This window comes from Mesoplodon densirostris, chromosome 12, assembly GCF_025265405.1.
Source record: "Mesoplodon densirostris isolate mMesDen1 chromosome 12, mMesDen1 primary haplotype, whole genome shotgun sequence".
In the NCBI taxonomy this organism is placed as follows: Eukaryota; Metazoa; Chordata; class Mammalia; order Artiodactyla; family Ziphiidae; genus Mesoplodon; species Mesoplodon densirostris.
The window spans coordinates 29,865,055-29,878,459 of NC_082672.1; the positions used below are offsets into that span (position 1 = coordinate 29,865,055).

At 42.0% G+C, this 13,405-nt stretch overlaps 1 protein-coding gene across 2 annotated transcripts in view; it reads left to right on the forward strand.

Annotated features, from left to right (window-relative positions):
- The window catches only part of SLC2A12 (solute carrier family 2 member 12), a 58,830-nt gene that overhangs the window by 33,914 nt on the left and 11,511 nt on the right, over positions 1-13,405 (forward strand). The window contains exons 3-4 of one of the 2 annotated variants that reach the window (XM_060115072.1): positions 6,385-6,507; positions 10,155-10,287. In XM_060115072.1, the coding sequence (XP_059971055.1) occupies positions 6,385-6,507; positions 10,155-10,287 (256 nt within the window). The remainder of the gene's footprint in view (positions 1-6,384; positions 6,508-10,154; positions 10,288-13,405) is intronic. The other variant, XM_060115073.1, reaches the window with a different exon arrangement.

The window sequence follows — 13,405 nt, forward strand, 5'->3', positions numbered from 1 at the left end:
CATAGGCCCATGTCCTTGAAAATTATGAATATCAGACAGTAAAGACATTAAAGAAACAGACTAGGGTTTTAACACTATCTTAATAACCACAGCATTCACCTGTTACTTTATTGTTTTTCAGAACACAATGTTAAGCATTTTTCCAAGGTACACCTGTAACATTAAAAACTATTAATAATTTTCTCATTGAAGTCTGAAGCATCATTCATGAAAAAAGCACAGCATAAAATGTTACATGTGAAGCCTGACATTCAAGTTATAGTGTAAACCAAAAAAGACTAATTTCTTGTATCTCCTTCCCTTTTTTGTTTTGTGTTTTGAACTCTAGTTCAGTGTTCTGCAAATTGGGATAAGCATAATCCTGGGGGCTACTTTCTGGAATATTCCTTCAATGATACATCAAAGGAAATCAATTTTTGGATTTTTAGGAAAAGTCTGTTTCCTAAAATTTCTTCTTCCCTGTCTTCCCAGTAATAACTATTCTTCCACTTAAAAGAAAGCACACCTGTTACCCACCAGAAATCTTATTATGATATATGTCCCCAATTATAAAAACCTTAGGAACATTAATGAAAAAGACAGTTGGAAATATTGGTGTAGGTGTGGTATGGAAAAATGTCTCTAATGACTAGATAATAATTCTCTCATAAGCCTAGATATTTCCAATAATTTACTTTCAACAAAACTGTAGGATGACCTAATCAAGTTATCAGCTAATATATCATTACAACAAACTTTTGTTGTTAATTTAGAGAATGTAGTGACACTCCTATTAAAAAACTTTTTCAACTCCCCATTTATTTTTATTATTCTTGAAAACAATACATTTCATCTCCCCCCCCCCCCTTTTTTTTTGCCTGTGCCACGGGGCATGTGGGATCCTAGTTCCCTGACCAGGAATCGAACCCACGTCCCCTGCATTGAAAGCATGGAGTCTTAACCACTGGACTGCCAAGGAAGTCCCCCACATTTCATCTATTTGAAAACAGTGTCAACTTTATGTTAAATGCCTTATTGTTATATTTTTTAAATGGATGAAAATGAGTATCAAATAGCTATTGTATTTAAATTCCACTGGAAATACTTGAGTGATATAATTATTCTCTACTGTAAATATAGAGTTTAAAAATACCATAGAAATTGCATCTTTTGCTGTCATTTAAATTTATGGTAAAAAAATGTTAGATGTTGATTTATAAATGAAAGAAAGTACTTAATTTTTCTAATTATTTTAAAGGCTACACAAGCAAATTTGGAGACCACTGCCACCGTTCTTATTCCCAATTAGTACCTGATCACAAAAGGGTTCCGTTTTTAACTCTGGCATTTTTTATTAAGGGTTATTTCATTTAATCCAATTTCCCCAAAAATATTTTAAGAAATCATTTCAGTTGATTCTGACTAGAAATCATTAAGATAGAAAGATTGGGAACATTGAGGTTTTATTTCATTGTTTTCCTTGGTTTGTTAAGTAATCCAAGATCATATTCTTGAAAAAAGTATTTTTAAAGAGGCCAGGAGTAAGCAAAACTCAGAGAGACTGAGAAAAGGGAGAATACAAAAAATAAAGTAAAGCTACAATATCACTGCTGATATTGGAGATGGTGGCCTACGGTGGAGTATATATATATATATATATATATATATATATATATATATATATATATATATATATATATATATATATATATATTTTAAGATGTTGGGGTAGGAGTTTATTGATTAATTTATTTATTTTGCTGTGTTGGGTCTTCGTTTCTGTGCAAGGGCTTTCTCTAGTTGCAGCAAGCGGGGGCCACTCCTCATCACAGTGCACGGGCCTCTCACTATCGCGGCCTCTCTTGTTGCGGAGCACAGGCTCCAGATGCGCAGGCTCAGTAGTTGTGGCTCACGGGCCTAGTTGCTCCACGGCAATGTGGGATCCTCCCAGGCCAGGGCTCGAACCCGTGTCCCCTGCATTAGCAGGCAGATTCCCAACCACTGCGCCACCAGGGAAGCCTGGTGGAGTATATTTTTAAAGGACAAGACTTTCCCACTCAAGGAACTTATAGGGCCATAATTTAATTGGCTTCACTCCACAGAGTATAGGACACTGGCTCCATCAAGTTGTTGAGAACTCTGCAGCCTAAGTGTAGAACTTCCTCCAAAGTTGCTAGGAGTTCCCTAGTAAGAGTTTCAAGCCCTCCATGAGTCTTTCAAACCTGAGGCTGCCATGCCAGGTGGTTCAGAAAATGCTCAAGCCAAATGGAAAGTATGCGTGAAATGCTGCGGGGTTTGAATCTGAAAGCATAGGGAGAGAAATGACAGCCTCAGTGGAAAAAATGTTCAGCAGTGGCTGAAATATGGAGGAGGGAGGAGCTAAGTGTGGCTGTTGATATGCGACAGAGCTCAGCCATTTCCACTGATTGGCCCTATTCATTCAAGTTCATGTCCTCCATTGCAAACAAAGACATTTCAACGTATTTGTCCTTCATGGTCTTTTTATGACACTCTGTGCAGCCATAAACTCTGCAGATTTCATCTGGATCAGGCAAGTTCTGATGGGCAGCCCTAGTGATTTAATGCCATGTGAAATATGAGTTTCAATATTTGTGGACAATTATCTCCCAGCAAGACCAAAATTTCCTCAACCCTTGTAACCTAGAGAAGACTTTAAAGACACATGCAGACTCTAACATTTACACAAGTACATATTGCTGAGGTGGGCCTGGAATAATGCGGTTAAAGTTGAAATAATAGCCATCGAGGATAATTGTTGCAGGGCCTGCTAACCTGCACTGAGTAGCTTCACTCACTGTGGAAGAGTTATTATATCTCTGACTACTCTGTGGATTCCTCACAAGCAGATAGCACAAAGCATCCCCGTGGGCCTGTCATCAGGGAAGGGGATAATGAGGACAGCCAGAGAGAACCACCATTTTACTGTGGCATGTGACAATAGCTTGATTTTTGTTGGGGAGAAATTAGGCCATCTCATTGGAAAAACATTAGGGATTCAAACAAACAAACAACAACAACAAAACTTCCACCTGTTATTATTAAATACCAATATATATCCCTATGTGATGATTTATACCTCTTTGCTCTTTACTTATGAATTGAAAGAGCTTCTCCTTTCCTTCTGCTTTGGGTACTCAAGGCCCTTTTGCAGGCAACATGGAGGCCTATAAGATTCTGGCACCATCTTGCTCCTAAGTCTTCCATGGAAAGACTTTACCCTCTCAGTAAGTTCTATCTTGCTGCAAGTTCCACTTTCAGATTTTTTTTTTTTTTTTTTTTTTTTTTGTGGTATATGGGCCTCTCACTGTTGTGGCCTCTCCCGTTGCAGAGCACAGGCTCCGGACGTGCAGGCTCAGCGGCCATGGCTCACGGGCCTTCCACGGCATGTGGGATCTTCCCGGACTGGGGCACGAACCCGTGTCCCCTGCATCGTCAGGCGGACTCTCAACCACTGCGCCACCAGGGAAGCCCCACTTTCAGATTTTTATTTCACACTCTCTGGTTCTGAAAACCTGCAATTTTTATGGTTCTGAGATCATTGTTAAAACTATTTTAACATTATTATTAATTAATTATTTATTTATTTAAATTAATTTACAAATATTTATTAATTATTTACTCTCCTTATTTTTGACTTGACAGGTTCCATATTGGGGGTGTTGAACCATCCTTGTCAAAACCTTTGTCAATTGCTGCAACATCCAGGTTGTCAATATTAACATAAACCAAGGCATCGATTCTTGAATTTTCTTCACTAGATCAAAAAAGAAGTAGTCACTTTCAGCAATGATATATTACTTTTGGAAATGTCAGGTGTAAGTTTTGCCTGACAACAAGGGCCCATCAGAGACTGACGGAAGTCTGTTTTTCAGTATTCAGTTCATTGCTCACTGACTGGTTAAACTGCCCAAGAACTTGGCTCAGCTGCTGCACTGAATGCATGCCTAGGACAGGCCTCAGTGTGGTTGCTGGGTTCTTTTAGGTGAGCCCTTGACAGTTCAGACTGAGCACTTATAACTAGTGCTTTGTGCAACTGTCCCGTCTTCTTGTTGGTAAGATCCACCACTCTCTGTAACAGCAGGATCAACTCATTCTCATCTGAGGACAGCGTGGAAAGGATTTTCCCCAAACCCCACCAAATAATTCCAAGAAGCCATCATGATGCAAAGTGGGGAGGGGAAGTGGGGGTATATCAGAGGTGATGAAGTGGGGATGGAAGTAGATCAAGAAAACCAGTGCTAACTCTTATCCTCAAAGAAAATCAGCGTGTCCATTCCCCCACCTTTTCCTCATGGCTGCTAGAGCAAAAGACCATAAGGAACACTCTGCTCCACCCCTACCCTCACCAAATACCCAAGGCAGGAAGGGGCCTGGGGGATTGACCTGCGGCATAGATTATTTATCTTCAACAGAGTGGACTTACATACTTTCATCTTGTATTTGCCCAAGGACAGGTCATTATAAAGGCTTCACCAGAATTATGCAGCTGTCATTCTACTCAGATCCAGATCCCCAGTCTTGCAAAGCTCAAGACAAGGTTACTTGAGCTTTGCACCTGTCTCCAAGGATATAATCTGCAAGAATCTAGTGAAGGTCTTCTGGGGGAAAGAGTGGAGGGGAGGGATCTGGAATGTTATTTTTGAATTCCCTATTAATTAGAACAATAATAATCACGTTCCTCTGGTTACAGTTCTCGCCCACGCCCTACGTAGATTCACTTGGAGAAGATAATCAAGAAAAAAATGTGGGCTTCCCTAGTGGCGCAGTGGTTGAGAGTCCGCCTGCCGATGCAGGGGACACGGGTTCGTGCCCCGGTCTGGGAGGATCCCACATGCCGCGGAGTGGCTGGGCCCATGAACCATGGCCGCTGAGCCTGCGTGTCCGGAGCCTGTGCTCCACAACAGGAGAGGCCACAACAGGGAGGGGCCCGCATACCGCAATCAATCAATCAATAAAATTCATCATTAAAAAAAAGAAAAAAAAAAAAGAAAAAAATGTGTTTCCAGCCCTCTTGTATAATTTAAATAGTTTTCTTACTTTAAAACAGCACATTTACTCCGAGCAGGTGTTTTCTCTACAGAGCATGATCTTGTCGTGAGAGGTGACTTTTCAATCAGAGACACAGGTGACTGCTCCATGATTCTGGCACTGGCAGCCCAGGTGGTTGCTGGCGGGGGGCCGCTCCCTGGCCTCTCGCTCTTTCCCTCACACCGCCTCCTCTCGGGCAAGATGATGCATCTGGTCTGTATCTGAACACCGGCTTTGCAACACAATGTGACTTTGCCAGCAGGGAGCAGGGCTGAGACAGCTCCTTAGTCCTTCTTTCCTCAGAATCAGAGGTGCTCATACTCCACGTTTATGTATTCATTAACGAATATTTATTGAGCCACCCCCAAGAGAGCACCAAGATGAAAAAGCATGAGTTCCAAAGGCTTCCAGCTCAACGCTATCTCTGCTGCCACCTCTGAGCTCTGGGACCTTGGCAAATTATGAACTCCTTTAAGCCTCCATTTCCTCTTCTATAAAAGAGAGAGAGCAATATAGTTCCTATCTGGTAGGAATTCAGTGAGGATCAAATGAGATAAGGTTTGTAAAGGTCTCAGCCCATTGGAAGAACTGGTAGCTATTCGGCAAACTGGACTTGATAGGCTGTGAGCAGAAGACAAGTTAATTTGCTCCTCTGCTGCCCTTTCTAATCCCGTCAGGCGGGTCCTATAATGTTCTGTGTCACTCTCACATCATAAAAAGTCCTCTGATCAGTTTTCGTGCCAAGAAGAGTCTCCTTTCAGAAAGTCAAATGTTTGGTCTGGCATAATATCGAATCCTGGAGCTCTGTCTAATTGAGAGCTTCTCTCCACCCAGCTTGCCACAGGCCAGGAAGCCCAAGTGGGGGAGGGGAGAGGAGCCAGCCTCCTTCCTCCGCCCTCCTGGCTCTACCTCCTACCCACTCAGTAGCTGTGATGTTGGACTTGGCAAAGGTCGGGGGCAGAGGAGGTTACAGGAAAGGGCCCAGGGGAAAGCAGATAGAGCCGGGCTCTGGCACTGAGGTTCACAGCTGCCCCTTGTCGTGGGCAGGTGGCCCTAGCCACTGCCCTTTCTGTTTGCATTTCTCAGGCCAGTGTCCCCTACCAGCCCTTTATGTCCCTCCCTCTACTTCCAGGGACCATTGTCAAGCTCTCTCAGTGTTTCTCCTGAATCCCTTCTCACTTGAATGGAGGTGAGGAGAAAGCACACTCTCTCCTCCCTCGTCCTGTAAAAGGACACGGCCCTGCTCTCCAACCACAGATCACGTGGGACTAGGGCAGAGGTCAGTGGGCTGGCCCTCAGCTTCAATGGCTTTTTGATCATTTTGCTGTCTCCCACCCACTCTTCCTTGTCTTCCAGTGCCCTGGCTGGTGCTGAGTGAAATTTTTCCTGGTGGAATTCGAGGACGAGCCATGGCTCTAACTTCTAGCATGAACTGGGGCATCAATCTCCTCATCTCTCTGACCTTTTTGACTGTGACAGGTAAGAACTCGCTTTCCTCTAACGCCTTTTGTGCTCTTAGGACAAACCTTAGGGAAGCACACTCGCCTGAAAAACATTTTCTTGTCAACATTTTCAAACACGCTCAAAAGTAAAGAGAATGGCAGTGAACCTGATGTACTGACCACCCAATTTAAAAATTTACCAGTCTTCATTTATGACCCCACCTGCTCTGCCCTCCAAATTATTTGGAGTTATTGTCCAAACATGTCATTTTGTCTCTAAAATTTCAGCAGGGACCTCTAAAAGATAAGACATTGAAACACTATAACTTCAATATCATTATCACACCTAAAAATATTATACTATTAATAGTCCCTTGGTATCAAGTATCCAGTCTGTGTTCACATCCTTCCAATTGTCTCATAATTACTTTTTATACTTTGTTTGAATCACAATCCAAATACTTAATTTACGGTTGATTGATACGTCTCATAATTTGTAGGTTTCACCTCCATTTCTCCTCCCCCTACACTTTATATTTTTAATGAATAAACTGGGTCATTTGTTTCATAGAGTTTTCCCCGGGGTTGGATTTGCTGATTGTAGTCACATCACGTGACCCTCTGTCCTTTGTGTTTCCTGTAAACTGCTATTTAGATGTAGAGGCTGAAAAAGATTTAGATTTTCTTGTCTATTTGCAAACTCCTTCCCAGGTGATGGCCTGTGTCCTGCCATCAGAGGCATGTCCTGTGTGCTTGTCTCCCACTTTGTCATGCCTGCATCCTTTGAGGATCATTTCCCAGATCCGTTATCTTCATTTCATTATTCCTACTAAGTTTTTTATCAGCAATACTTCTCTTAAGGAGAAATTTCTTCTCATTAGTTATTTGCCTGCCCTGAAGTATGAATCATATAAGAAAGCCAAGATTAATGTTTGAAACTTTCTCTTTATTTTCTACTTTTCAAAATAATAAGGTAGTTCCCCAGCATCCTCCAAAACTGACCAATGAGTTGAGTTTTCATCCCTTCCTTTATTTTATATGTATATATATAATGCATAAATATTAAATAGTATCTATAATACAGAGATAATATATATTGATACCATTTCAAAAGTGGATGTATAGTCAAAAAAGTATATATCTATATGTAGTACTTCTGAATCTTGTTGACTTTTTTTTGGAGTATATCTACTTTTGGAAATGAACTTTTAGAGTTATTCGTTAAGCACAGTTTGGGTTTTTACATAAAATTTTAAAATATTTATGTCCTACATTTTTGGAAATAGCCCAAGATGAAAGGAAACACAGGAACTGGTCATTTGCACCAACTGTACGTCTCCTGCTCAGCTCACACACATAGACCTGTGCCCTTCACCTTCTCACACACACACACACACACGCACACACACTTACCTACTGTTTATATGGAGAAAGAGAAATATAAAAGAATGGAAATGATGAAGGATGAATAAAGATGACACAAATTTCTGGAAAGGATAGCTAATACATAGGATGAGCTTGATGGAGATTCAGAAGTTCTGCATGGGCTCAGAACAAATGTCGGGAAAGCATACTCATTAAAAAAAAAAATTCTGGAATGAGCTCAAACCTGTAAATGACATTTCATTGGACTAAGTTTGAAATTCTATACTTCTTTTCAAAAATCAACTTTCCAAGTAAAAGATATAAGGGTTCTGCTTGGTGGCAAGCCCTTGGACACCAACTTTTAGCGCAATTTCAGCTGTATCAATAAGAACAGAGTGTACCGGAGACACAGACATACTCTGCTGTGCTCATAATACAGCTCTCACCTCTGAGTAAAATATTTGATGAGGGTTGCAGTGTGCCCACTAAGGGAGGGCAACCTGGATAACATGGGCAAGTGACCTATGGTCTGTGAAGAATGGTTGCAAGAGTTTGGGAGTTTGACTTGGACAAGAGGATGCTCAGCAAGGGATAGAGGTGCATTCAAATATTTGCGCCACTTTGGTGAAGAAGGGATGAGGAAGGCTGATCCAGAGGACAAAGCAGAACCTCTGAACCCAAGTTCCAGGAAGGTAGACTTGGGCTTAGGAACGAGTGAGGAATATGTTTGAAACAGACAGGGCTGACTCACAACGTAGTGTGCTATTTTTTTTTTTTTTTTAATTTTTTGCGGTATGCGGGCCTCTCACTGTTGTGACCTCTCCCGTTGCGGAGCACAGGCTCCGGACGTGCAGGCTCAGCAGCCATGGCTCACGGTCCCAGCTGCTCCGCGGCATGTGGGATCTTCCCGGACCGGGGCACAAACCCATGTCCCCTGCATCGGCAGGCGGACTCCCAACCACTGCGCCACCAGGGAAGCCCTCTAGTGTGCATTTTTGATAAGTGATGAGCTCCCTGTTACTGAAAGTACTCAAACAGAAGAGCAGATAAGTTTACTGAGATGACCTTTTGGGGTTCTATTTTTTCCCACTTTTTATTTTCTGGTTTTATGCCCCAGAGAGGAAAGAAGGACCAACTCTCCAAGCACTTTACTAAGCACTGTCTTGGGCAAAACCCTGTGTTAGCAGCAAGAAAATCACCGAGGGAGCGGACTTCAATTAAAATTGCCAGAAGGACTGCAGAGCTGTTCCTTCTCCCTGCTTCTCTCCACCTCAGCACAGCTGACCTATGAGTGGTTAATATGCATAGATCCTTCCACTTTGCATTACCAAATGCCTTCCGCATAACTGCTCAGTCAGTGTTCCCGACTGACCAGTTGTGATTTGTGGCCGCTAAGGGCTATTTGCATTGTTTCAGTCTGTGGCTGGTCTGAGCCTGTGTTCAAAAAAATCCAGCCTCCTCCTCCCTGCTCCTGGCCACACTGGACTTTCCGCTGAGCCCGGGGTGCTGTAGTGCAAGGGCAGACTCAAGTGCATTGGGGGCCACCTCTCACCAGCTAACATACCTTGACCTTGGTCAGTACTACAAAGGGACTGTACCTCTGGCTAGAAGCGCTCAGAGGGGAAACTAGGTTGGCGGGTGAGATCCATCAAAACCTGGAGGGTCCTGCTTCTTGTTGATGCATCTTAGCAAGTTAATGCCTTTCATTCGAACCATGATCACTTTTTTTCTCTGAATCCAGGAAGCAGTATTACAAATACTGCCAGCTACTAAAATGATGAAATATTGCCAACATGAAACGATGTATTCAAATCAGAGTAAAGAAAGGGGAGCCCATTCCAAGAAGAGTCCATCTGTATAAATATGTCTTTAAAAATGTCTACCAAGTAGAAACCAAACTGCTATGGCGGGGATTCCCAAGAGAGGAACGGTAGAGGGTGAGGAGAGAGGAGATAGTTTACCTTCTGTTTTATGTGTTTCTGTGTTGCTTGAGTTTTTTTTTTTTTTTTGGCAATGAGAATTTCTATTACCATTTTGAAAACGAAAAGTATTATGTTCACCAAGAAGATGGCATTGGGTTTAAATTGTGATATTTACAAGACTGTTATTCACTTTACCAGAGAAAGCTGGCGTTGTTTGTGAAAATGAAACTTTCAGAGGCTGGCTATATTTTTAATTTGTGATTGCTATTTCCCTGGATACTACCGGCATGTTTGAAAATACATATGTTTTCATATATGCTCTAAGAAGCAGCTGTCCACAAATGGGATGAAAGCAACACAAAATGCATCTCTAACCAATTTCTTTTGTCCTCTCTAGATCTCATTGGCCTGCCATGTGTGTGCTTTATATATACAATTATGAGTCTAGCATCTCTGGTTTTTGTTGTTGTGTTTATACCCGAAACAAAGGGATGCTCTTTGGAACAAATATCAGTGGAGCTGGCAAAAGAGTGAGTATTATGTGCATTGCTCTCCAAACAGCACTCTTTGGTCAAAACTTCAGCTTTTATATACAGTGGAATAATAATAATATCTGAAATTTTTTAGGATATTCCCTTTGGTGGAGAAACCATATCTCAAAGCATAATTTGAGTTTCTCTGCCATGCGTTTAATTTGGCTAATTCAGCTAAGGAATTAGAATAAGCAGAGCTTTCTAACAAGTGAAACTTTCAAAGCTCTTTTCAGTAATGATTGAAGAACCTCGCCCATCTCTGGTTTCCCACACAGGGGATGGGAGTTGTTTGGGGTTTCAGGTGGTCCTGGAATGTCATGCTTGCCTTGTGCTAGCACTGTGGGCTTCAGCCTTCCACCTCTATCACACTTGTAGGTCTCTAAGCCCTAAACACTTGTTAAGGCTAAGGTTACCAGGAAAACTCTTGGGCTTAAATGTCTACAATTATTCCAAATATGGCACAAAGTGCACTAAGAAAGATAAAGAGTTTCCTACATGAACAGGCAGTTAGAACACTGGTTAAATAAAATTCATATGGAAAGACTGCTTGAACAATTTGACATAGCAGTGGCCTGTGAAGACTCCCCTTTTCTTTAGGAGCAGGTCTCACAGTTCTGACTGTTGAAACTGTGGCCTGGGGGAGGAGAGGATGCACAGGGGCCAGGAATGAAGGAGAACTTGTTGCTCTTCCTAGGATTTAATCATTCTGCCCAAAAATGTAGGGATACTTGTTTGTGGACTTTAATATAACAGGAGGAAACTACATATTTACAGTTTGTGCCTTTCTTCTAAAAAGACTTTCATTACACTAGAGAGAAATGTATGATGGCTACAGAAATTGTGGGCATAGTGATTCTTCAGCTTTTGTCTGAAGGAAGAATAAACCTGATAGGTGAATTGATGGTAGGTATGTGTACAAATATATAGACCGAGCCCTTAATCCTGGTTTATTAGTATTATATAATAATTTTTAAAATTATTATTAGGGTATGAAGTAAGTAGGAGTATGGATGATTTTTACTTTGTACCTTATATACTTTAAAATGGTTTACAGGGAATTCCCTGGCAGTCCAGTGGTTAGGACTTGGAACTCTCACTGTCAGGGCCTGGGTTCAATATCTGGTCAGGGAACTAAGATCTCACAAGCCGAGTGGGGTGGCCAAAAAAAAAAAAAAAAAAAGGTTTACATTTTAAAGACATTTCATTTTAGTAAACAGAAAAACTTTTCTCTTAACTTAAGGTAAATGTCAACTGTAGGGATAATTTTTGATGCTGATAAGGCCCTATTTTTAAAGCCTTCAATGAAAATGAAAAGTATTCATTTACAAAGAGAAATATAATTGTCAGGAAAGCCAGCTATCTCCTTGGCCTGGCCAGAGCATTGCCTGGCTCTATTCAAGTTGAAGTCAAATAATTGGATTTCTTGGCGAGCACAGAATCTGAACAACAATTAATTACACATACATGATTCAAATAACTAATAGCCTCAGACCTTGATAACACAGTGCATTCATCTGTAAACTGGAAACATGTCTGACAGATGCAGGCCTTTTCCAGAACTTAGATGCCAGGACACCAGTGGTGTCCACATCTGTTGGTCACCCTTCATTTCTCATCTTCCCTAGAGCTTGTTTCACATCAGTGGTCTATTTAGATATAAAACACTCTCCCCTAATGTAGTGGCTTAAAATACACTATTTTCCGTGATTCTTTGGTTTGGCTAGGTGGGGCCTTTGCTCATTTCACCGAGGCTCCACCAACATCAGCCGGAGGCTCAGTTGGACTGGAAGGTGCTGACACAGCGGGAAGCTTCAGTTCTCTTCAGGTGGCCTCATCCTACAGGAGGCTAACCTGGCTTCCTTACCTGTCAGACTCTGGGCAGCATTCCAAGGTAGTGGAGGCATAAGCTGCAAGGTTCCATGAGGTTTCCCTTCTGGAAGTCACACTACATCACTTCCATTACTTTCTATTGTCAGTACAAGTCCCAAGGCCAGCCCAGGTTCAAGGGGTGTAGGGACTGACTTATGTCTTGATGAAACGAAGGGCAAAGTTTTTTTTTTTTTTTTGTGGTATGCGGGCCTCTCACCGCTGTGGCCTTTCCCGCTGCGGAGCACAGGCTCCGGACGCGCCCGCTCAGCAGCCATGGCTCACGGGCCCAGCCGCTTCACGGCATGTGGGATCCTCCCAGACCGGGGCAAGAACCCATGTCCCCTGCATCGGCAGGCAGACTCTCAACCACTGCGCCACCAGGGAAGCCCAAGGGCAAAGTTTTTTGGTTTTGTTTTTTACCACATTTAATCTACCATACCTACTCTTTCTTGAAATTCTTTTACCTCCTAAGAAACAATTTTTTTCCCTGGGTTTTCTCCTGCCTCACTAACTCTTACTTCCTTATTTCTGCTTCTATTCGTACATGAGGGTTATCTTTGAAGATTTAGCCCTATAGCCTTATGCCTTAAGGGCCAATGCAAACCCTCATCTTCAAAGTCTTGAGTAACCCTAGCCCTGATAGTATTCCTTTCACCAGAATCATCAATATTTTCTAGTCCCACTTTATTTTTTTTATTTTTTATTTTTTGGTCACGCCACAGGGCATGCAGGATCTTAGTTTCCTGACCAGGAATCGAACCTGTGCCCCTTGCAGTGGACATGGGGAGCCCTAACCACTGGACTGCCAGGGAATTCCCCCCATTTTCTTTTTATATTGCCTTAGCTAAAACTCTAGTGATTTCACTTCCTTAATTAAGTAGGTTATAAAGTTTTGGCATCCGGGAATGGTCTTGGCCCATTATCTTTTGTATGTAACCTCTAGAGTGCCTAGCTTAAAATTGATTCCTAGCAGATGACTAAAAACTATCCACTGTTCAGTTGGATACCTTGTGGTCAATCCAATGCTGAATTCATTGTGTGTGGGGATTAGATTATGGGTAACAATATAAACCACAACAAGTTTTGATCTGTGGATCACAGATGAGATTTAATCTTATGATCTAACAATCTGTGCAACAGGAAGAGGTATGTGTTCAGAAAAGGGAGACATACGGCCTGCACCATACCACTCCCTGCCCGCAACTTCCGAGATTATTCATTCAACTCTTTGTTGGTTATCTACTAT